Below are 24,579 nucleotides of genomic sequence, written 5' to 3'. Positions count from 1 at the left end.
AGTGCACCCCAAATCTAGAACAGATTATTGCAGTTAAGTTAATCCTCAAATCAAACACATTAATTCCTACTATGAAGTCAGCCTTCGAGGAACTTAAAAAAACAGTTCCTGCGGGGAGGAATCTTACTTGGAGGAAACAAAGAAATGTACAAGATGAAGAAAAAAGCCCATTGTAATCAAGAATGGCACCACTAAAAGCAACACATGCTCAAAGATAACAGAAATCACGTCTGAGTTGGTCAGGGAAACGTTACACAGAGGTAGCACTTAGAATCTTGAAAGATTTGGACAGGCATGGTAAAAAGGAGAAATCACGCAGTTATTAATGATACGTAAGTGGAAGTAAAAAAACAAAGCCAAGTCTTGGAATAGTTACTCCTTTCACCGCCCCCCCCCAACACAAACACACACACACACACACGCCCTTAACGATCAAGACTGGAGGGACTTAAATGTCAAAATAGGGTTGGATTTTATTCTACAGGCAATGAGGCATCATTGAAGATGTTTCAAATAGGGAAAACGGGGACAAAAACATTTTTTATAGATAGCAGAATGAAAACAACAGGGTATAAGAAAAATTCAAGAAATTCTAAATAGAACTTACTTCTCTTTCATAAGAATGTTAGCAACTACCTTGTTTTAATACCTCATGATATAACAAATTATGCTATTAAATATTTCAGTTTTTCTAAACTGAATGATAAGGAAAGGTGTGTGGAGGGGAAACAGCGAGAACTATACTAAGATCGGCCTCCCTCCTTCTTTTTGAAGGGAAATAGGTAAGAAAAAGTGAATTCAAAGACAAATTCTCTCCTCGATTACAAAGGGCCCGAGACGGGGACTGCCTATACACTCGGCGTGAAAATTAAGTCCCAAACTTGGCAGCTCGGGGGATTCCTTGCCCCACGCGGGAAAGAAAGCGATGATAGTCGCAAGTTACCTCGAAAGCGTCAATTACTCCACACTGAAGGCTGGACCAGCCGCCAGTGCAGACACCGAGGGACCAAAGGCGTCTCCAGTCGGAAGCACAAGGTTGCAGGCCCTCAACAAGGGATTTCAAGGCAGGGGACCGTTAGGACCCGTAACCAAGACAACCATCTCCGCACCCGCAAGGAGGACAGAGGCAGCACTCCCACAAGCCGCCGGAAGTCAACTCTCCCGGATGTTCCGAGGAGCGGAAAGCAACACACGCTGGGAGGTGGCGTCCAGCCCCGCCTAGGCCACGGGCGGAAATGGCTCCTCTCCTTGCTTTGCCGCCCCTCCTCACTCTCGCCCAATCCCCGCGGCCGTCAGAGCGCCAACCAATGTTTGTCTCGGCATTTTCCCGCGAGAAGTGTTGCTAATATCCGGGAATGGAAAGGGAAGAACCGCCGGGGTGAGGCATAATCGTTCTAGAGTGACGCCTTTTGCTGGAAGAGCACTGCTGGGGTTAGGATTCTGCGCAGCGAGGCAAGATGCTCAAGTCCAAGACGTTCTTAAAAAAGACCCGGGCGGGCGGCGTGATGAAGATCGTGCGCGAGCACTACCTGCGAGACGACATCGGCTGCGGTGCGCCCGGGTGCGCAGCGTGTGGCGGGGCGCACGAGGGGCCGGCCCTGGAGCCGCAGCCCCAGGACCCGGCGAGCAGCCTCTGCCCGCAACCGCACTACTTGCTGCCCGACACTAATGTGTTACTGCACCAGGTGCGTGGGCGAGCGAACCGCGGACAGCGCGGCCCCACGGGGACAAGGGGGTATGACAGATAGGGAAACTGAGGCCCAGGGAGGCGGGTCTTTGGCAGTGTCACATACCTAGCGAAAGGGAAACCCCTTCGGGACCGAAGCTTCCTGTTCCCCAGGCCGAGGTTCTTTTCCTTGTGCTTTAAAAAATTTAGTTCTTGGAGTCGTAGTTTAGACACGTTATTTTTCTAACTCCTGGTGTCTCTTCTGCCTTAGATTGTAAGTGCCTGGAGGCCGGGGACCTGGGCTTCTGTGGCCTCCAGCCTGCGACTCCCAGGCAGCTTGTAAGTGCCTAGGAACAAAAAACTATGTGGGCCAACGTATTTCTTTATTAATACCCTTAATTCTACGAAGTCTTGTGATTGGTCTGTTTAAGTGTGCTTTTTTAATAGATCTGAAGGGTTTAGTGACTATTGTCTCGTTTTCTATAGCCAAATAGCTTCTTGGCTTAACTTATTCAGTGTTTTTAAAACACAAAGTATTTATGCCCAACATAAAACAGGATTTTATATTTGACAGAGCTATTTACAAATGAATATAGGAAAAATTAACTTTATCTTTCTTTAAGATTGATGTTCTTGAGGACCCTGCCATCAGGAATGTAATTGTGCTACAAACAGTTCTTCAAGAAGTGAGAAATCGCAGTGCCCCCGTATATAAACGCATCCGAGATGTGGCTAATAACCAAGAGAAGCATTTCTATACTTTCACTAATGAGCACCATAGGTAGGAGGAATATTACGTTAAATATCAGAAAACCACAGGATTAGCTAAATTCGGGAGAGGGTTCCTGTGAGTAATTTATGACATTGTCAGAAGATAAGTGATAGATTTCATACCTTATTTGATTCTTACATGGCTGTGCAGAAGATAATGCTAAGTGGATCTCTCTAAGGTCACACAGGCATTGATGGGCTCAAGCCTAAAACCAAGGTCTGCTGACTCCTAGACTACAGTAGGTACTTTTATTTCCAAAATGTTTTCATTTTGAATTGGTTTTAGCATGAGTTGGACCATAGAATCTTGGAAGATGAGATTTGCTTAAGTTCCTGGAATACCATATTATGTGAACAACTAACAGAGGGTAATGTATGAGTTTGTGAAGTTTCTATTTTGTTTAAAAATAGAAAGTAGATTTATTCTTAATGGTCTTTTTAAAAGTTTAATACTTTGCAACTGATTAGATTGAGCAAGATTAGGTTAAGGAATAGAATTCTTTTTTTTTTTTTTTTTTTTTTTTTGAGATGGAGTCTCACTCTGTTGCCCAGGCTGGAGTGCAGTGGTGTGATCTCGGTTCACTGTAACCTCCGCCTCCCAAGTTCAAGCGATTCTCCTGCCTCAGCCTCCTGAGTAGCTGGGATTACAGTCACGCACCACTATGCCTGGCTAATTTTTGTGTTTTTAGTAGAGACAGGGTTTCACCATGTTGGTCAGGCTGGTCTCGAATTCCTGACCTCGTGATCCACCCGCCTCAGCCTCTCAAAGTGGTGGGATTACAGGCATGAGCTACCGCGCCTGGCCAGGAATGTAATTCTTTGTTGTGCTTTTAGATTCAAGACCTTTGAACTCAGTGTATGGTCTCAAAAAATATGATATTGCCTATTACGTTATATTACATAAATAATCTATGATGAGTATGGTACTTTTGTTGGATTAGATCAGGGCTTCTCAATCTTGGCATTATAGATATTTTGAACTGAATAATTTTTTTGTGGTGGGAAGGCTGTTTTATACACTGTAGGATGTTTAACAGTGTTCCTAGCCTCTTTGGCAGGATCACCACCCCTTACCCCCACCACCACCATCACCACCACTCAGTTGTAGTGATGCAAAATGCCCTGAGGGGCGAATTCACTCAATTGAGAACCATTGGATTAGAGTGTAGACTTCTGGTAATGAAATTCCATCAGATTATGCACATTTTTAAAAACCTTAATATCTCAACTTTCTTGATTCTTATATCTCAAACTTCAATGTTCTTGTAAAGAATACCAGTAAAGCCCTTGTAGGCTTCTTATTGTTAGTACCTCCTTGAAATCCAGAAATAGCAACATCACTTGTTTTTCAGTGCAGAAAGACCCAAGTTTAAAACCAATTCAAAAATTTATGACTGTGTCTTTCACTGATAAGCTTAAAACATTAGCAGCTGGGCGTAGTGGCTTATGTCTGTAATCCTGGCACTTTGGGAGGTTGAGGTGGGCAGATCACTTGAGGCCAGGAGTTCCAGACCAGCTTAGCCAACCTGGAAAATCCCTGTCTCTTAAAAATACGAAAATTAGCTGGTTGTGGTGGTACATGCCTCTAGTCCCAGCTACTTGCGAGGCTGAGTTGGGAGGATCACTTGAACCCGGAGGTAGAGGTTGCAGTAAGCTGAGATCATGCCACTGCACTCCAGCCTGAGCTACAGAGCAAGACTCTGTTTCAAAAAAAAAAAAAAAAAAAGCATTAGCAAGTGCATTCAACGATGAGGAATAAAATAATTCTAAAACTATTAATGTAAATCAAATTATTAAATTGAATCTATTACCATTAAGTACTGGAAGCTATTGTAGTGAACTTTGCTGTTGTACTTAAACCTGGCTTTGATGAACAGATTTAAAGAAATAGATGAATGTGTTGACATACTTGGGAGTTTAGATAGAAGAAATACGTAATATCTATTAATATACCTGACTTTTCAGTCTCTACATAGCTTCAGCTATTAGTGTTTACCATGGATAATTTATATGCATTATTTATTAATGACTGTAGAATTCTGATTATAAATGATCTAATTATACTATTTGTAGCTTTTAGGAATTGCTATTAACCTACAGTTTGAATGAAATCTGATTATCAGACCTGTGAAATTGTATTATAATTTGTCTCAACAAACTATTATTTAGTGTCTCAACTTAAAGTATAAATTCTGATCTTGAATTTTTCTTTTTAGGAAATAAAATTGTATTAGCCTTTTTCTTGTCCCCTTAATAACATAATTTTCTTCTTTTCCAAGCAAATTGTTTCTTAAAAACTTAATTATAAGAATCTTGATTTCTTCTCTGAGGTGTACATCTGAATACATTCAAGAGAAAAGATATACCATTGACTTTTTCTAGTTTAGTGGTTAAACATTTATGTACTAGGAGTTTTCACATATCCTTGTTTCTACTGATTTCCTTTTATTTCGTTTTTTCTTTCCTTTCCATTTAGAGAAACCTATGTAGAACAAGAACAGGGAGAAAATGCTAATGACAGGAATGATAGAGCGATTCGAGTAGCAGCAAAATGGTACAATGAACATTTGAAAAAAATGTCAGCAGACAACCAGCTGCAAGTTATCTTCATAACAAATGACAGGAAAAACAAAGAGAAAGCCATAGAAGAAGGAATACCAGCTTTCACTTGTAAGTCTAAATGTAGAAGTACTTAGTGCATGTTTGCAAATGCGTGTAAAAATAATCATCAGGCCTATAGTCAGATGTTCACTTTACTATTTAGTATTTTCGTAGTCCTATATAACTTCATGTGATATTTTTGTATTTTTAAATTTCACATAGTTTTTAACCTAAATATGTTGTGCCCAGTGGCTGTTAATTTTCCCCTCACTATTTGCAACTGGTTTAGCAATGAAATATCATAAATATACTGGAACCCCTGCTTCTGCTTAGGTATGATCACATCATTTTTGGGTTTTCTTTTTTAAATAAATTGAGGCCAGGTGCTGTAATCCCAGCACTTTGGGAGGTCAGGGCAAGAGGCTTGCTTGAGACCAGGAGTTCAGGACCAGCCTGGGCAACATAGGGAGACTATAGCTCTACAGGAAAAAAAAAAAAAGCCGTGCATGGTAGTATGTAACTATAGTCCCAGCTACTTGGGAGGCTAAGGCAGGAAGGTAGCTTGAGCCCAGGGATTCTAGGCTGTAGTGATGTGTAATTGCGCCGCTGCACTCCAGCCTGAGACACAGAGTGAGACTCTCAGTGTGTCTCAATGAATGAAAGAATGACGTGTATACTGTCACAAACAAGACTATCCATTTTTTTCACATCTAAGGAAAAAACACATCAAAAACAACATAAACTTATTTTTTCAGGTGAAGAATATGTAAAGAGCCTAACTGCTAACCCCGAACTCATAGATCGTCTTGCTTGTTTGTCTGAAGAAGGGGTATGTTTTTGTTTTGTTTTTGAAAAGTAAAAATATTAAAATAGCCACTTTGGAATATTAGGCATATAGTTACCAAATTTAAAAATTGGAATGTCGGTGGGTAAGCTGGATTTGGAATAGTTGTGTTATAAACAGGAGTGGATGTCATAGGCTTATTGAAATGCCATTCCTAAAGGAGTTAACTTTCTAAAATAGATATATTCCCATTAACCTGAGTAGGGCCTGGTACCTGGTAGCACTGTTTGGTTGAGGAAAAAATGAACAGAGTCCATGGCTGATTTGTGAATAAAGAGTAGCTGCTGACAAATGAAGTGGCAGACGCTGCAGACAGGAAAGAAGAGGGAGGGGAGTGTCCAGATAGTAAAGACCGAGAACTTATTCTGTAGGTTAGTAATTTTTCAATTGATTTATGAAGATCTCCCTGAAGGGCTGCTATGAAGAGGAAAGGATTCTGAGATCCCTTCCTTATATGTCAGGCTAAGAAAAAGTAATGGTATATGAATGTGGATTGGTGGAGCAGGAGAGAATGGTTGGAAATGGTATTTGTTTGTAAGACCACTCTCATGTCAGTGTGTAACATTAAGCATTTTATCCAGGAAAGATTAGAGGCAGAGAGGTGAGTAAAGGAGTCATTACAATAGCTGATGTGAGAAGGAGTGCTAAGGGAATAATTAAATTCTGAGCCTTCATTTTCTTATATATAAATATATAATGTTTAGCAATAATAACTTCATAGTGTTGTTATAAGGATCAAATAAGATGATAACTGTAGCATTAATACAATTTTCATCCTAGTGCCTGGCACATAGGTATGGTAAATATAAATGGTAGCCCTTGTTATAGAAATAGGTTTTAAGTGATAGGACATTATACATAAATCCAGTCTTTACATTTCTGTCATCCCTTCTTACCTTTATGATACTTTATGAAACCAAAAGGAAATGAGAAGATAAAAGTTGGGTTTGATTTTTGAAATACAGATTTAGTATTGCCCTAATATGTAGCCACTTAGTTATATATGACTATTTAAATTTAATATGTATTAAAAATTCAGTTTCTTGGTGGTACTGTCTTTCAAGTGCCCAAGAGAAACTTGTGTCTAGTGGCTACCATGTTAGAGATCGCAAAATGAATACTTCCTTCATCATAGAAAGCTGTTTTTGTTAGCACTGGCCTATAAGAAACACTGCTATCTTCTCTCCTATTCAGAGTTGTGTATATCATAATGTAGATTTCAAAAATTCTCTGATATTAATAATAGTTGTGTATTGAGTGAACAGAAGACTTATTAGCGGCATCTTTTGGTTTGCTTCTTTCATAGAATGAAATAGAAAGTGGAAAAATAATATTTTCAGAGCATCTTCCCTTAAGTAAGCTACAGCAAGGCATAAAATCTGGTACATACCTTCAAGGAACATTTAGAGCCAGCAGGGAAAATTACTTGGAAGCTACAGTATGGATTCATGGCGACAATGAAGAAAATAAAGAGGCAAGTATATAAATAAATTCCTTATACACTAAAATAAAGATGATATTTTATATATTATGAACACTTAATGGTAAATACTATTTGCGTAACATATGAGGCTTCACATACTTTAAAGCAAATAGTAACTTTTTTCTTTTTTTTTTTTTTTTGCAGTGCTCACAATTTGTCAGGTAGTTTTTTAAATCTTTGCGCATGGCATTTCATTTAATATTCAACCCAACCTATAAAAACTAGGTAGTGTACTCTTATTTGACCAATCAGGACTTGAGATTTAGAGAGCATAAATAATTTTTCCAAAGTCTCTTGTTACCAATGTAAGTTATGATGGAGCCATGAACACAGCCTGTGTTTTCTGACTTACATTTTTCTACCTGGTATTGAGAAATTAAGGTTGTGGAATTAGGGACACAATAGAGAAAGAAAATCTATAAAGGAGAAATAGAGATTCCATAGAGATATTCAGAGTGTATGTGAATACTTGTTAGATGATCTTCCCTTTATTATGCTGCCATTAAAAATAATTTGGGCATGTGCCCTCTGTTGTTTTAAACAGATAATCTTACAGGGACTTAAACATTTAAACAGAGCTATTCACGAAGATATTGTGGCTGTGGAGCTTCTCCCCAAGAGTCAGTGGGTAGCACCATCTTCTGTGGTTTTACATGATGAAGGTCAAAATGAAGAAGATGTGGAGAAAGAAGAAGAGAGAGAACGAATGGTATGAATCTAAGCAGGATTTTTTTTTTTGTCTGTGTAGCTTTGTATTATTATGTCAGCTTTGGAAAACAAGTTTCATTGCTTTCAGATTTATTGCATAAAATCATAGTTCTGTATATTTAACGCATGTCATACACATGGTTTTTTTCTCTTCTATGTAGTTTTCTTTTATTGTCTTAATTTGCTCAAATAAATGGGTTTAAATGCAAACAGACTGTTAGTATAAGTTAATACAAGTATGAAACTGAAAATCTGTGACATTCAAGTATATTATTAGACTTAGTGAGATTTAAGTAAATACGTATTTAACATTTTCTGAAATGCTTTAAGTAATGTTTTAGGAAATGTTTTAGAAAATGCTTTAGGTAAAATTCCCTTAACATAATAGACGTACTTCTGGGCCATTATATTTGGGCAACTTATCTGATACCATATTGATTATGAAGAGAATACTTTCAGTTATTTCTTATGATATGAGCTAAGTCTACTTGATATGGCCTATTTCTGTATTTTATAATTACAATATTATAAATAGTTGGAATGCATGTAACAGTTTTTTATTCTTCTTTTTCCATCATTTATATTCATTGCTCTGGAGTCTCACTATAAAATTATCCATGGAGAGTCCAGGCCTTTGGATAGTGTTAAGAGGTGAAATACCATAGGAACTTTTGTTATTTCTAGTAGCAGACCCTCTTTATTTGGGTTTTTATTTTTTATAAGGAAGAACCTTTAGAATTAATAAATAAAGGTCCAAAGGGAACTAGTCACCATACCACATAGCTAATTTGTACAAACTAGTACTAAAACCCTAATCTAATTCCCAGACCTGTGTGTGTATTTTAGTCAGTAAATCCTCATGTTAATCCTGAAAAGTGTTGAGTTCTAACATACGTATTCAGTTATATTTATTTATTTGTTTTTGCTTTTTGATTGTTTTGTAGTACTTTATTATCAAGAGAGAATGTCTGTGGTTTGGTTTGGCATGTTCTTGTCTAAAATTTTGAAACATCAACATTCTGTAGTCTTATGTCATAATTTACTGCCTGAATGGATTAGTATCCATGTATGTATTTTGATTTTGAAAGGAAATTGCCTGATAATACTTAGAGGAATATAACTGAACATTTTAATTTTTATATCTCAGCTTAAGACTGCTGTAAGCGAGAAAATGTTGAAGCCTACAGGTAGAGTTGTAGGAATAATAAAAAGGAATTGGAGACCATATTGTGGCATGCTTTCCAAGTCTGACATTAAGGAGGTGAGTAAAGAGCATTTACTGTGTAATAAAAAAATGATAAACATTTAATAGAACTTACAGCCTTTCTTTTGCCTCCATCCTCAGATTTTTTTTTGTGTAAAATCTTTATTCCTAATTTTTGCTAGTCAAGAAGACATCTCTTTACACCTGCTGATAAGAGAATCCCTCGAATTCGCATAGAAACCAGACAGGCTTCCACATTAGAAGGACGGAGAATTATTGTTGCTATTGATGGTTGGCCCAGAAATTCCAGATATCCAAATGTAAGCTTAAAGTATTAATTTTATGTGGGGATGTTTAATTAAAATTTTGTGAATAGTATTTCTGCTTTTAATAAAAACAATCTACTTTTATGTAGAATTTGTACTGAAATTTAGAGATATTTCACAAAGTGACCTGGTAAGTAGCATGTCTACTTTGAAAATTAATTTTATGAAATTCCAGTGTAAATCATTTGGTTACTTTTATGTAAATTTCTTCTTTTTGAGAGAGAGTCTCACCCTGTTGCCCCGGCTGGAGTGCAGTTTTGTGATTTCGGCCCACTGCACCCTCAGCCTCCCAGGTTCAAGCGATTTTTGTGTCTCAGCCTCCCGATTAGCTGGGACTACAGGCGTGCACTACCACGCCCAGCTAATTTTTAGTAGAGATAGGGTTTCGCTGTGTTGGCCAGGCTGGTCTTGAACTGGCCTCAAGTGATCCACCCACCTCAGCCTCCCAAAATGCTGAGATTACAGGCATGAGCCACTGTGCCTGGCCTCTTTTATGTAAGTTTTTAAACCTATAAGTTTTATTGATCGTGACTATGAAAAGTGAGTTCTATGTAGATTCTAATCAACAAATTTTGAAAAGATTATATTGGAAGCACATTTTAAACTTGAACATTAATAAGAAATAGATGCTTTAGAATGTAAGAGCTGGACCCTTACAAAGTTTCCATCATAAATCAGTTGAGAAGTCTTGTCTAATTTACTAAAGGGTCATTTTTCAGAAGTCGTTATGGGAATATTTAGGAATACTGAGAAGATATGTAAATGCTGAAGAATTTAATATGATAAGATGTAAATTTGCTATAAAATAGGCGTTTCTAATAATGCCTCTTGGTTTCAGGGACACTTTGTGAGAAATTTAGGTGATGTTGGAGAGAAAGAGACTGAAACAGAAGTTTTGTTACTTGAACACGATGTTCCCCATCAGCCTTTTTCACAGGCTGTTCTTAGTTTTCTGCCAAAGATGCCCTGGAGCATTACCGAAAAGGTAAGTTGAAAGTAATTTGTAGTGACTTTATAAATTATTATATCCTGCCTAGTTTTGTTTAATTTCTATATGTGTTTTTAAATATGTAGACACCACGGGCCCTCTTTTCCTGAATTTTGTTGGGTATAGCATTCTTAGGAATTACAGAAGAAGTCATTTGCTTCTTCATTGAAGGGTAGGTTTTTCTATGTAGCAGACACTTTCATATGTTAAATGTTTCAAAGGGAAGGAAACCATTAGTTACAAATCATACGTGGTGTCTCTCTGCTCCAGTGCGAGAAAAAGAAATGTGGTTGTCATCAAGAAAATACACCTAAATTGTTTTTGTATACATATTACTGATTTCACAAGAGCTGTTAATATGTTGTAGTTGTGCTTTGGAAATAATTTATTTGTTTATCATTTCATGTCTTCTAGGACATGAAAAACCGAGAAGACCTGAGGCATCTGTGTATTTGTAGTGTAGACCCACCAGGATGTACTGATATAGACGATGCTCTACATTGTCGAGAACTCGAAAATGGAAATTTGGAGGTATTCATATGTAATAGTGTTCTTACCTAAATATAGTTCTGTTCTGAGTTCATTTTCTTTTGAACTAGAATAGAATTTGCTTGTTAATTACTCTTGTGAAGTATAATTGTAGCTGCACGCTATTGGCCATATGTCAGAAGTTGAAATGGTAGAGGTGACTGAGTCTTTTTTAAATTTAGCTAAACTTTATCTTATTAAAACTCCATTAGGTACATTTACCCAGTCAAGCATATTGACATCCTTTTATTTTTATCTTTTTAAGGTTGGTGTTCATATTGCTGATGTGAGCCATTTTATTAGGCCAGGAAATGCCTTGGATCAAGAATCAGCCAGAAGAGGAACAACTGTGTATCTTTGTGAAAAGGTAAATGTATTGAATTTAAAAATTTAACAGTCACGGACACTTAAGGATTCTTAAACGGCCATGAATTAGCTAAGAAAAATACATGGAATAACGTGGCTTTAAATCACTAAATATATTGCAAATTTTTGTTATCGAGTGGTTCAAATAACAAGTATTGTGAAAGTCAAGGGGAAGGTTAAACTTAGTCTATTAGTGATTTATTGTCAGAGTTCTTCTGTATACTTTTTTCCATAAAAATTTAGTTTCTCTTTTCTTTTTTTAGTATTTTAAAAACACCTTGTAGTTTATATTAAGCATTGGAGAAAGGTCCAGTCATAGAGTGTGTCAGGTATCAAGTATAAACTTATACAGACCAGAGATTTAAAACTTTCAGAGGACAGCTAGGTCGTTAGTGTAGAGGGCTTAAACTTAGATTAATTGGCATGAAGTCCAGTTTTACTTCATAGCTTTCCTTCTTTAACAATTTTGTATAAGTGCTTTTATAAAAACAAACCTTTTATTTGACCTTTTCTCAATTCTCCTATTTACAAAAACCAGAAAAGAACACTCTTTTCTTTCCTTGTTTAATTAATGTTATTTGAGAATAGAACCTCAAATAAATGTATGGTTATGGCTAAGTAATCTGTGGTTCTATTTTTATCTTTTGCAGAGGATTGACATGGTTCCAGAGTTGCTTAGCTCTAACTTGTGTTCCTTAAAATGTGACGTGGACAGGTATTTCTGCATGGTTTTTTTTCCTTGAAGACATTGTATTTACTACTTTAACCTGATTCCCATTAACAAATACTCTGTATTTTCCTTCACAGGCTGGCATTTTCATGTATTTGGGAAATGAATCACAATGCTGAAATCTTAAAAACGAAGTTTACCAAAAGTGTTATTAATTCAAAGGTTTGTTTCATGGCTATTAATCTCTAATTTTTAAACTTTTTGGTACTTTTTTGAAAAAAGCTAAATAAATTTTTTAAAGATTCACGTATACGTATATATACACATATATAAAAATATTTATATATTTGAAAAGAGATGTTATGTATAATTATTTATATGTGTATTTACTTAACCTAAAATAGAAAAAACATGTACATATAAATACCTGAGATATAAACATAGTCTAAAAAAGTCCACAGCTGCGGGCACGTGCTTACACATGTACAGATGCACTTAAATTTACACTAAAACTCATTTTGCCCTTTTGCTACCTACTCTCAGAGAAGAATGCAGAACAGGCCACCAGAGTCTTATTGCCAGCTTTCTTGACCCAGCTAGTACCAAGCCAAAGTAACCAGCCCCAGCCCTACTGCCATCACCTAAATTTGAGATTCCTGCCCACTTCTTGAGAATTTTTCAATCAAGCTAGATGCTCTTTTGAACATGTAAAGTGGATACAGACAAATGTATTTCAGTTTGGGTGGGAGGGGAAGAGTCTTTCTAGGCAGAAAAACAAGGGCTAGGTCTGTGCCCTCAGGATAGAATGGGGGCATTGTTATAGCAAAATTTTGAGGGTTTTTTTTTCCAGTTATAAGCAGATAATTTTTGATGTGATTCAGAAATTAGTTCATGTTGCAGTTGTCCTGTATTCAGAAACTTAGAAAGAATATATAGTTGAAAAGACCAACTAGTGGTTTTGTGCCCTAACTCAAGAACCCTAGTAATTGAAGCTGTTCCTACTTATAAATGGTTAGTGTTTTAAAAGTCAGCAGGTACACCACTTCTTTCTTCACATTTTCTCACAGAAATGTTTAAGTCACCATTGGATTTCAGTAGAACTAGCCTGAGATCATGTTTATTCATAATGGAGCCAGGTTATCTTTCTTGTCCTTTTCCTGTTTTTTTGTACTTCTCCCAAAAATCCCTTATGTTCTCTCTTATTTTGCCCTACATCTTTCTTCAAGATTTGCCAAACCCCTTATCTTCTAATGATCTGTTTTCCAAGCTTAACCTGTTTTTTCTGGCCCTTTGGCATCCTTCTTGCTGTTCTGCTAACCAGTGGTTGCAAAGAAAACAGTGTTAGACTGGTAAATAATGATGTGTGAATTATTTAAGCCATCACAGTTTGTACTTTAAAATAAGAATGACTTTTAATTCTTTAAGACTTGGTCAGTATAACAAAATTATATGAAAACAAACCTAGTGAACATATAACATAAAACCTTTTTCAGAGGGGAAACTCTTAGCCTTTAGTAGATGAGTTGGCTCTCCCAGGAATCCGACTTGACCTGCGTTATCTAACTCTGTTATGCTCTTTCTTATTTTCACTTGTGAAGCTACTCCTTAGACAAACAAAAAAAAAAAAAAAAAAAAGAAAAAAAATGGTGGATTTCTCAGAGAAATAGGAACAGAAGTAGTTATTTGTATATTTTGGTTATTTGTCATTGGGGATTACTTTAACTCTTTTCTACTATCATTTGTCTGGTTTTTACATGCTGAATTTTGGGTATTTATTGGATTTCCTGCAAAACATGGTGTCTCGACTCCTGCAGTCTTAATTATTTGCAGGGGAATAATGATCATCTGGAAAGGATTTCATATTTGTTATCAGAGAAGGAATCGATCTAACCTACCTTTGTGTTTTATTTTAGCATTATCTGGGTATTTATACAGTAATTGGAATATACAAGTAAAGTTTAAAGTTTATTTGCTAACAGCATTGCCATTTTACCTTTTAAAATATGTTTGTTTATGTTGTATAATGCCTCAGATAAGAATTAATGAACCAGAAATCATAGATGTGAAGTATAATATCATAGCTAAGAATTTCTATTTTGTTACTGATTTTAGGTTTTCTGAAATCATGGATTTTATGTAGTGAAAGTAGGAGGACATATTGAAAACCATTTTTCTATCATTTATAAGAATTATATAACATACATTTTCTTTTTTAGGCATCTCTGACATATGCTGAAGCTCAGTTGAGAATTGATTCAGCAAACATGAATGATGATATTACCACTAGTCTCCGTGGACTGAATAAACTAGCCAAAATTCTGAAGAAAAGAAGGATTGAAAAAGGGTATATTTTGTTTTTCATAGTATTAAGATAATTTTTATACTCTTTACATTGTTTGATCATAGGCAATGATGAATTATTTAAAAGGGTGAATAGAGACTCCTGTTTCTTCTAGCTTCCATTTATGTATGTATGTATGTATTTGAAACGGAGTTTTACTCTGTCACCCACGCTGGAGTGCAATGGCACAATCTCGGCTGACTGTAACCTCTGCCTCCCGAATTCGAACAATTCTCCTGTCGTTCGAGTAGCTGGGATTACAGGTGCCCACCACCACGCCCAGCTAATTTTTGTATTTTTAGTAGATATGGAGTTTCACCTTGTTGGCCAGGCTGGTCTTGAACTCCTGACCTCAGGTGATCGAGCCGCCTCGGCCTCCCAAAGTGTTGGGATTACAGGTGTGAGCCACCATGCCCAGCCTCTAGCTTCCTTTTAAATGTTAGCAACTTGATTCTGGACTGATGTTTGTTCAGGAGTTCCATCTTTGTAATTTGTTGTGTTAAAAAATTGTGTTTGAGTTAAAGATCTTGAAGAAATTCCAGGAAGGCAAGAACACCCTAAGATTTCTAGAAATTGTTTCTAATTTTAATTAGAAATGAGTTTCCAGATTGGACATTAGGTTTCAGAGGTTTAAATAAACGTAGATTAGGTCCTCCTTGCACTTTAAATTTTGGAGATTATTTAATTCAGCCTCCTCATTTTTTAGGCAATTAAAAGTTGCATAAAAGGAGTCTTCCCAAAGATCTGACTAGTAACAGATCTGAGTCTTTTAGCTGTTATGTCATGGCTTTTGCCTAACTACAAAAGGCCTAAGGTATAGAGTATTAACTCAGGCATGTTGAAGGAAACCAGTTAAGAGAAATTTGACTCTTAAAAGACGTTGTTGACTATCAGAGGAAACCAAGTACATGAACCTTCCAGATGTTGGTCTCAGAGTTCCCAAGCCCCTCTAGGATAGGATCACAAGCAGTTACTAAAGGTGTGGTGAGTGCGGATTGTACATTTGTGTCGTTTCATAAGATGCGCCTATTTAAATTCATTAAAATTAATAAAATTAACAACTTAGTTCCTTAGCCTTACTAGCCATATTTCAAGTGCTCAATAGCCACATGTGACTAATGACTATCACATTGGACAGGGCACACATAGAACATTTCCATCACTGCAGAACGTTCTGTTGGACAGTGTTTGAGGTAGTTATGTACCTATGTCTACTAACACCTCAGTTTTCAGGGAATTTTTTATGTGATCTTAAATATGAAACTTGAAACAGAAAGGATCATTTGGGCATGCTAAAACCCAGTGGACGCTATTAAACTTGAGCAAAACTTTTGCTCAAGCTTGTCACTTGGATATAAGAAGAAGATAATTGAATTTTTTTGTGTGACACAAAACACCGCAAAGTTTTTTTTTTTAAGCAATGTAAATAAAATGCAAATTGAAGCTGTATTTATTTTAATAGTTTTAAAGTAAGAATTCGCATTTGTAACATAGCTTTTTAAAACTGAGGATATTTTTTAATTTTAGCAGTCTGTATTTTTAATTTGGTAAGTAGATGGTTGCCTACTGGGAAAACATCATTGAATCATTTTAGTCTTAGGGAGAATTGAAAAAGCAATCAGAAAAAAAAAAACCGTCTTTTGCCTTCTAAAGTATTAATACTCATGGGTAGACATAACATTTTAGGTGTTCTGTGAGGAAAAATGATCAAAATGTGATAAGTATACCTTGCTTTTTATGTCAAAATCCATTAATAAATACATATCAGACCTGAAGCAGAGCCCTGTTTTAAGTGCACACTACAAGGCAAGAAAGGAATATTTTTGAGATTCTCTTTTTAGTATGTGTTCCTACTATAGTTCTTTTAATAAAGGTGAGGAGTTGAAGAAGACAAGGACTTAGACTTAGTGTTTCTTTTAACTTGCTCCATCTTATTTTAATTTTTCTCTTCCCCTTCTTTTCCTTCTCCATGAATGTTCAAGGTTGCCCAGTCTCATTAAAATTTTTAGTTTTAGGTTGATTTGGAGCTGACCTCATGAAAGTTGTGTCAAGGTATAAGAAACATTAGACTTGCCTTGCCTTGTGGGAATTTACTTTCCAAAGGAGAACTTGCCAGCTCATTAAATGAACTATGTGTGTAAAGTCCTGAGCATGGATTGTTTATCTGACACTTAGCAATCAAATATTAATAGCCATCACTACTTGTAACCTATTAGTGATACTAGGTTATCAGTTGCTTCTCTGTTGGCTCAGTCTTTGTGGAAGATACTTTTGAACTGTGGATCTTCTGGTGTTACTAAGCTACCCACAGCAGCTTCCCCTTTTGCCCCTCTTTATTGTCCCCTGCCCCAATAACTGTTTTCTGTAGTAAATTAAATATAGTCAGTCCCCTTCTTTATTTGTAAAAGTGATTAAAAACCTGTGTAGCTCAATAAAAACTCATCGTTTGGGTACAGAAGATATAACCCTCAGAAGCACAGGGACTCAGATTTCCTTGTGTTGCTATCGTCCTCTCTTGTTAAATGCATTTTAAATCTACTGAGCTGTTCATGAAAGCTCTACTGAGCTGTTTATGAAAATAGAACATGAAACAGCAGATGGTCATAAAGCCTTCAGAAGAGCAACTGTTACACACTTGCTGTAGTCATTGTCTTTTTTAAAAGAATAATTTCTATAATTTTGTCTTTTATTGGCTTGCTTGACTATAATTTTTCTCTTTAATTTTTATGAAGGGCTTTGACTCTTTCCTCTCCTGAAGTTCGATTCCACATGGACAGTGAAACTCACGATCCTATAGATCTGCAGACCAAGGAACTTAGGTTTGTAATTTTTTTGATGGGCATTAGATAAGATTTTTTTATTTTAATTGTCACGTCTACTTTAAGTACAAATAATGAAAACATTTATATGCAAAATAATGATTAGGGTCATGATTTCTACTTTATTTGGCTTGCAAAGGACAGAAAAGTAAATTTAAGCTCAGTTTTTCTTCTATAAAACTGCATTTAGTCACATAATAGGAGAACTTTCAATTTGAATTGGTTTGCTTTGATGTGTGATGTGTTAGAACTTGACTAGTAATAGTTATAGTAAGATAAAAAAAATTACCCCAATTAATTTCTAAAGTAGAATATACTGTAGTGCAGGGGTTCCCAGCCCCTGGGCTGTGAGCTTTACTACCTGAGCTCTGCCTTCTGTCAGATCAGTGGCAGCATTAGATTCTCATTGGAGCGCCAGTCCTATTGTGAACTGTGCGTAGGAGGGATCTAAGTTGCGCACTTCTTATGAGAATCTAATGCCTGATGAAACCATCCCTCCCTCCCCTCGTCGCATAGAAGAGTTGTTTTCCATGAAACCCATCCCTGGTGCCAGAAAGATGGGGGTAGGATAGAATAATAGATAGTAGGGTAGAATAATGGTGAAGATCATGGGTTATGAAGCCAGACTCCCTAGGTTTGGATCCCTCTGCTGTTATTACTATTATATTTCCCACTAAAGTAGTTTTTTGACTTCTCCATGCCTCAATTTATTTGTCTGTAAATTGCCTATGATTGATAATGGCACCTACCTCATAGGGTGCTGTGAGGGTGATATTAGCTATTGTTGTTTATTGATTTAGTTAAGATGTAGGAAACAAGAATTTTTTTGTTAAATCAGGGTTTAGGCCTCTTTCCCTGCCTCTTATTTACATTAAGGTAATTTTGGAATTCAACATGCATATGCACTTTTCTAATAGATGACCAAGGGTTAAAAATGGGAATATACTCAAATTTTTTACTTAAAATAAATATGTGCTTTCGTGCTATTATAATATCTAACAATCCCTTATAGTAGAACTTCTGTGTAAGTATGTTTAATATTAATGCTAATAATGAGCTCAGTACTAAGAGCTTTTATGAGCAACAGGTTGACACTAGCTTTGCCAAAGTAAAACATCAGCCATTTCTTCTTACCAAGAAGAAAGAACACATTTCTGAGATGTCCCCATATGACTGGAGGTCTTTCTAATATTTTTAAAATGAATATACTTTAGAAATATTGTCAAGAAGTTACAAGATGAAACTTGAATGGAAGGTTAATAATATGTGTTCATTGACTTGCAAGACAGAAAGCACTGTATCAACAGAAGGTGGATCATTTACTAAACTAACCAAAAAATGTATGTGAATAACTATATAGAGAATCACAGCAGTATCAGATTGGTTAAGAGTTTTGAAGTCAGATTGTGTGGACTCAAATTCTCATACTGCTAGTAACTCACCTTGAGCAAGAGAATAATGAATATATCCTCAATTTTCTCATCTGTAAAACAGAATGTGTGGGTGTGTGTGTTGAGGGCAGGATGTACTTATAGCACAATGACTGACCCATTGAAGTATCCAAATTAGCTATTATAAATATGGTCTCTTCATTTGAGTAATTTGTTGTTAAAAATTTTGGTTTTTAAGCCAAAATTTGTATGATCTAAATAGCTTTTAGTTCTTGTAAACTTTATTGATTTACAATTAAATAAAAATATTTTTGGACCTAGTAAAATCAAGTAAAAATGCTTGTTTTCATTTCATATATAAATAGAGTAGTAAAGCTTCTGTTTTTGAGTGCAATTTTGTTGTTCTTTTTTGACACAGAGTCTTGCTCTGTCACCCAGCCTGGAGTGCAGTGATGCGATCTTGGCTCACTGCAACCTCCACCTCCCGGGTTCAAGTGATTCTCATGCCTCAGCCTCTCAGGTAGCTGGGACTACAGGAGTGTGCCACCAGACCTGGCTAATTTTTTTATATTTTTAGTAGAGTCGGGGTTTTGTCATGTTGGCCAGACTGGTCCTCGAACTCCTGGGCTCAAATGATTTGCCTGCCTTGGCCTCCCAAAGTGCTGGGATTACAGGTGTGAGCCACTGCAACTGGCTGAGTGCAATTTGTAAAGTCTCCTCTAGCATGTAAGATTTACTCGTGCAGTAGTTGCATAATAAGAGATTGTTAGTGGAGTAACTGAGAGATGAAAGAATCATAAGTTATTTAAAATACAAATGTACACACACATATGAATGTTTACATAGGAAATGCTCTTATTATCTTCTTGGTAACAAAGGTAACCTGTGAAAAAATATGATATATAGAAGTCTCGGATTCTCTTTTTTGTTTGTTTAATGCTTTTTCCATTGGCAGGGAAACAAATTCCATGGTTGAAGAATTTATGTTACTTGCCAATATTTCTGTTGCAAAAAAAATTCATGAGGAATTTTCTGAACATGCTCTGCTTCGAAAACATCCTGCTCCACCTCCATCAAATTATGAAATTCTTGTTAAGGCAGCCAGGTCAAGGGTAAGGTCCTATAGTTTGAAAAATCATCTATTTGTGTTTTGATCTACCTGTTGTTCTAAATAATTTATATTCATATTTCCATAAAGGTTTTATTGTTTGTTAATAACAAGAATATGCCAATAGTTCTTTTTTCTTTTGGTTTTTTTTTTGAGACAGGGTCTCACTGTCACCCAGACTGGAGTGCAGTGGCACGATCTCGGCTCACTGCACCCTCCACCTCCCCACCCAGTCTCAAGCCATCCTCCCGCCTCAGCCTCCTGAGGAGCTGGGAGTGCAGGCGCACACCACCATGAGCGGCTAATTTTTTGTATTTTTTTGGTAGGGGTAGATTTTCACTATGTTGCCCAGGCTGGTCTCAAACTCCTGGACTCAAGTAATTATCTTATCTCGGCCTCCCAAAGTGCTGTGCTGGGATTACAGGTGTGAGCCACCGCACCCAGCCTAATGTTTTTAAAGAGCACCCTATGCTAAAGCCGGATGTTTAGACTAAGATCTATGCAGCGTCCCGGTCATATAAAACTCTTCCATGTTTCCTTGTCTTTATGCATGTTTCATATGTCTGTGTTGCTTCATGGTTTCTGTCAACTGCCTGACTTTACAAATAATGTGTTTTTTTTTTTTATTTATTTACTTCATCTCAGTTAAATCCTTTCCATTTCATGTTCGTAAGAAAAGTATATTGATTGCATACATGGAAAAGAGGAAACTATAGAAAGGGCACATTTTTTCAGCCCTGTATACCCACTACTTCTTGTTAGTAGATTTTCATTTAGGGGTGCTTACCCCTTGGGTGACTATGGCCTACATTGCTTTTCCTTGGATTACCTGGTTAGGCCCTATCCTTCCCATCTAGAAGAGAGCTGGGAGCAGTAATGTTGGACTGCAGGGCATTATTCGATCACGATGGCATTGGTTTCTGATTTACGGCATGCATGCCCAGCTTCTCCAGATTCATAGGAATTGAATCAGCTTCTCACTCCTCTGCTCCAAGGCTTAATCTGTAAATAGGGATTTTTTCCTTCATTATCTTATTTCTTCCAAAGACCTAAGAGAAGAGATGTATATTTGACTCATCTCCCTAGGGTAGAACAAAGCAGCTAAATTTGATGAATCCGAACATTGTTCTGACAGAACTGTAGTGACCAGTACAGTTTTGTTCCTGGCTATTACTTCTACTTTGAAGGGAAGGAAAATAACAAAAACATGATGTTTGTTCAGTCAGATTAGTTATATTTTGAAGACATAATGGTACTGACTTAGAAATGTTTAATATGGTGCTCTTCCCCCCTTTTTGTTTACAGAATTTGGAAATTAAGACTGATACAGCGAAGTCTTTGGCTGAGTCTTTGGATCGGGCCGAATCTCCTACTTTTCCATATCTAAACACTCTGTTGAGAATATTAGCCACTCGCTGTATGATGCAAGCTGTGTACTTCTGTTCTGGAATGGATAATGATTTTCATCACTATGGCTTAGCGTCTCCAATATACACACATTTTACTTCACCCATTAGAAGGTATTTTTTCCTTATGAAATTAAAGGAGATAGAAAATGGTTAATTTTGAATTTTAAAAGCACATATTAGTACTGACATACCATGGTTCTTATTTCTCCATCTATCTAGATACGCAGATGTCATTGTTCATCGGCTTTTGGCTGTGGCTATTGGGGCTGACTGTACTTATCCAGAGTTGACAGACAAACACAAGCTTGCAGATATATGTAAAAATCTAAATTTCCGGCACAAAATGGCTCAATATGCCCAACGTGCATCAGTGGCTTTTCATACCCAGGTATTTGCCTTCTGTCGATACTGCTAGAAAAAATGAAGTTTTGTTCATTTTTAATTTAATTTCAATTTTTTGTTAATTTAAAAATTTTTAAGACAATTTAAATAAATTGTATGTTATTTTGCAGTTATTTTTCAAAAGCAAAGGAATAGTAAGTGAAGAAGCCTATATTTTATTTGTAAGAAAGAATGCCATTGTGGTATTAATTCCAAAGTATGGTTTAGAAGGGACAGTCTTTTTTGAAGAAAAGGACAAACCAAATCCACAGCTTATTTATGATGATGAGGTACGGTATTTCTCATGTTTGTTTTCTTTTCTGGGGGGCACTTTTTCTTTGAGAGTTCATAAATGGTACCTATAAAGCATAAAATTATTTTTTGTACCCTGAAGAATTTATCCTGATCTCCAAATACATGCCAGAAAATCTACGTTTAATTTTGCCAACTAAGCTATGGTTTTACTCACAATTTCTCACCACTATATATCTTCTCATATGCAATTGTTGTCTTTGATTTCTTTGTTTTATACCATGTAAAGTTTTGCCCTACATGGAATGATAAATGACTCTTTATAACTCAGGGAAGGAACTTTTTTTTTAAACTTACTTCTAGTGTTTCTTATTTGACACACATACTCCCTGTTCTCCTTAGGAGAACCACAGCCCTGAGAGAATATTTGAACAATAAACTGGCCAAAGTACCTTTGTGTTCCTCTACTAGACTAAAAATTTCCTATATATTAGTGGGGTGATTAATTAATCACCAAGAATTTAATGAACATATATATTAGAACTACCTTAATGAAGGAGAAAGTAAGCACGTAAGTAGGTCATATTTATGTGAGACTACTAGGTTTGTGGCCTTTGTTATGTTGAACACATAGATGCTTACTAATTTTTATATTTAAACTTCTACTATGTAAGATAAATTGTAAAGGATTAGAACAAAGCCTCAAATGTAAGGAAGCAATTAAGAATGATAAAATGTGTTTTGTTTAGATACCCTCACTTAAAATAGAAGATACAGTGTTCCATGTATTTGATAAAGTTAAAGTGAAAATCATGTTAGACTCATCTAATCTTCAACATCAGAAAATCCGAATGTCCCTGGTAGAACCACAGGTAAGGCCAAACTTAAAATTTCCTTGTTGTGATGGAACAAACAGTACATATTTTGTCAAAGAAGGGACGTAGTTATTTCTGTTTAATGTTAGAGGGAACCCTGTAAGTAGTGTAGAAACCAAATATTTGCATAGCAAATCCTGTTTTCTCACTGATTTCTTTAGGCCACGGGATTCTAGACATCTGAGATTCTGTTCAGGTCTTTGGTGCTAAAATAAAAAGGTCTTCCATTCTGCTGCCTAGTCTTTTCTATCTAGAAGTTTTGAACTCTGCATTTTGAAGATGAAGTGTAGGTGTTTCACCTAAGATACTGGTTCTTAACTTTTGTCCTTCCCCAACACACTTGAAATCAACTCTGATTTTGTCAATCACCACAGTGGCTCCCCATTGGGAAGGCTGTTTTATAGTTAAAAAGAACACTTCCTAAATGACGTGCTTCTCACCTGTTGAGACCATGTCTAGCTTTTACATTTTTGAACCACTGCTACTTTGTAAAATACCTTCTGTGTATAAAACCTTTAATTAGCCCCCTTTCCCCTCCCTACCATTACATCCTTTTAAATTTGAAACTGGCAGTGGGGAAGGGGAGGATGAGGTTGAGATCTATTCTATCCTTTAAATCACCTTATTTCCCCCCATTTGCATTACTTTAGATACCAGGAATAAGCATTCCTACTGATACTTCAAACATGGACCTTAATGGACCAAAGAAAAAGAAGATGAAGCTTGGAAAATAGCTATATTCAACAAAAGTCTTCAAAGACTGGTTTCTTTTTTAAAAGAAAAAACTTGAAAGAACACTTCTAAGCCTAAGTGTGTGATACGGTTTGTTACTTTTAAGTACATTTTAATAATTTCAGACATTTGCATTTTTATTGAACAGTTGAATGTATCTGACCCATCATACTACTTTACTTCTGGGTTGAACAGAATTATTTATGCAGAATAATTCAATTGAATATCCGTCACTTAAATACAGTGACAGGACAGCAACTTCAGGGATCTGTAAAGATCATTTAAATGGAGTGCTCATCTCATTGAGGAGCAGATTAATTTTGCATAAGTACTTTGATTATTTAATATTTGTAAGAAAAAACTTTCATTTTCCTACAGAGGGAAACAGAACAATTTTAGAAGCAAGGAACAATCTCTTTTCTAAGTCTTGGAAGCTGTCAGTGTTGAGGATGTAATCTCCTTTGCCATCTTTAATTCACCTAACTTACACTAGGTGTTCTCTTACTGTCTTTAAAAGCTTCCTGTATTTTATTAGTGGTCCTTGAAAAACTGTGAATGTTTGGGAATTGGTAGAAAGGCAAAAAGTAGGATATTTTGACCTGACTGGAAAGATGATTGTGTTTTTATTACCGGGTAATAAGTGTGATCATTGTCGAACTTCAGCTCCAGTGTCTCTCCAGAATAAGACATTGGCATTCAAATGTCTATATCTTGTTACTTACAAAATAAAAAACATAATTAGTGGCTTTTAAATTGTAGTTATATCAGTGTATATACATGAGGGGAACAGTATAAAGACATACTAAAGGGAACAGATTAAAATAAGTATTATTAATAAAATTTGGTGTGCCAGACTACTTCCCTTGCTAATCACAGAGATTAGTAATGATTAAATTAATATCTTCAGGAATATTTTGGGATAGGGTTGCCTTAAAACATTTTACTTAGCTTATTCGATTTCTAAAGCACTTACGTTGTGCCAGGTTCCACTCAAGTAAACTATCTCTGCCTTCAAGGAGCTTGCAGTATAGTGAGAAAAGCCTGCCAAGTAAATCAGCAGGTATACTAAATAGGTAGTCATTTAGGTACTCAATAAATGTTGACTAATTTTTCCAG

The 24,579-nt window shown here is 36.2% G+C and overlaps 2 protein-coding genes across 6 annotated transcripts in view; one reads left to right on the top strand and one right to left on the bottom strand.

The window, feature by feature from the left end:
* PIBF1 (progesterone immunomodulatory binding factor 1) overlaps positions 1–1,650 on the bottom strand; it is a 232,929-nt gene extending 231,279 nt beyond the window's left edge. For 2 of the 3 annotated variants that reach the window (XM_031001205.3, XM_055360191.1), the window contains exon 1: positions 944–1,443. The gene's annotated coding sequence lies outside the window, so the exon portion shown is untranslated. Of the gene's footprint in view, positions 1–943 lie in introns of all 3 variants that reach the window. The other variant, XM_004054592.5, reaches the window with a different exon arrangement.
* Positions 1,330–24,216, top strand: DIS3 (DIS3 homolog, exosome endoribonuclease and 3'-5' exoribonuclease). 3 transcript variants are annotated; one of them, XM_004054594.5, is made up of 21 exons: positions 1,330–1,685; positions 1,938–2,005; positions 4,914–5,107; positions 5,794–5,867; positions 7,189–7,356; positions 7,910–8,074; positions 9,221–9,334; positions 9,460–9,597; positions 10,442–10,588; positions 11,006–11,122; positions 11,385–11,486; positions 12,136–12,200; positions 12,293–12,377; positions 14,372–14,499; positions 17,229–17,315; positions 19,662–19,818; positions 21,120–21,334; positions 21,443–21,611; positions 21,736–21,894; positions 22,606–22,728; positions 23,382–24,216. In XM_004054594.5, the coding sequence occupies exons 1-21, from the start codon at positions 1,458–1,460 to the stop codon at positions 23,463–23,465; spliced, it is 2,787 nt and encodes a 928-aa protein (XP_004054642.1). In that variant the 5' UTR covers positions 1,330–1,457; the 3' UTR covers positions 23,466–24,216. The 3 variants fall into 3 exon arrangements, with proteins under 3 accessions (XP_004054642.1, XP_004054641.1, XP_055216165.1); XM_004054593.5 differs by lacking the exon at positions 1,938–2,005 and adding an exon at positions 2,290–2,447 and having other exon boundaries at positions 1,332–1,685; XM_055360190.1 differs by lacking the exon at positions 1,330–1,685 and adding an exon at positions 2,290–2,447 and having other exon boundaries at positions 1,943–2,005.
* The last annotated feature ends 363 nt before the right edge of the window (positions 24,217–24,579 follow it).

The sequence above is a fragment of the Gorilla gorilla genome, chromosome 14, assembly GCF_029281585.2.
Source record: "Gorilla gorilla gorilla isolate KB3781 chromosome 14, NHGRI_mGorGor1-v2.1_pri, whole genome shotgun sequence".
Lineage (NCBI taxonomy): Eukaryota > Metazoa > Chordata > Mammalia > Primates > Hominidae > Gorilla > Gorilla gorilla.
Note: the sequence above shows the minus strand (reverse complement) of the source record. Positions and strands in the feature narration are given on the sequence as shown.

What these genes read in the sequence shown, in the direction of transcription:
- DIS3 (XM_004054593.5), top strand. Translation starts at nt 1,458, where the DNA reads ATGCTCAAGTCCAAGACGTTCTTAAAAAAGACCCGGGCGGGCGGCGTG. An exon ending in AAAAGAAGGATTGAAAAAGG is followed by an intron (nt 14,500 to 17,228) that starts GTATATTTTGTT and finishes ATTTTTATGAAG; the next exon opens with GGCTTTGACTCTTTCCTCTC. An exon ending in CAGTGGCTTTTCATACCCAG is followed by an intron (nt 21,612 to 21,735) that starts GTATTTGCCTTC and finishes GTTATTTTGCAG; the next exon opens with TTATTTTTCAAAAGCAAAGG.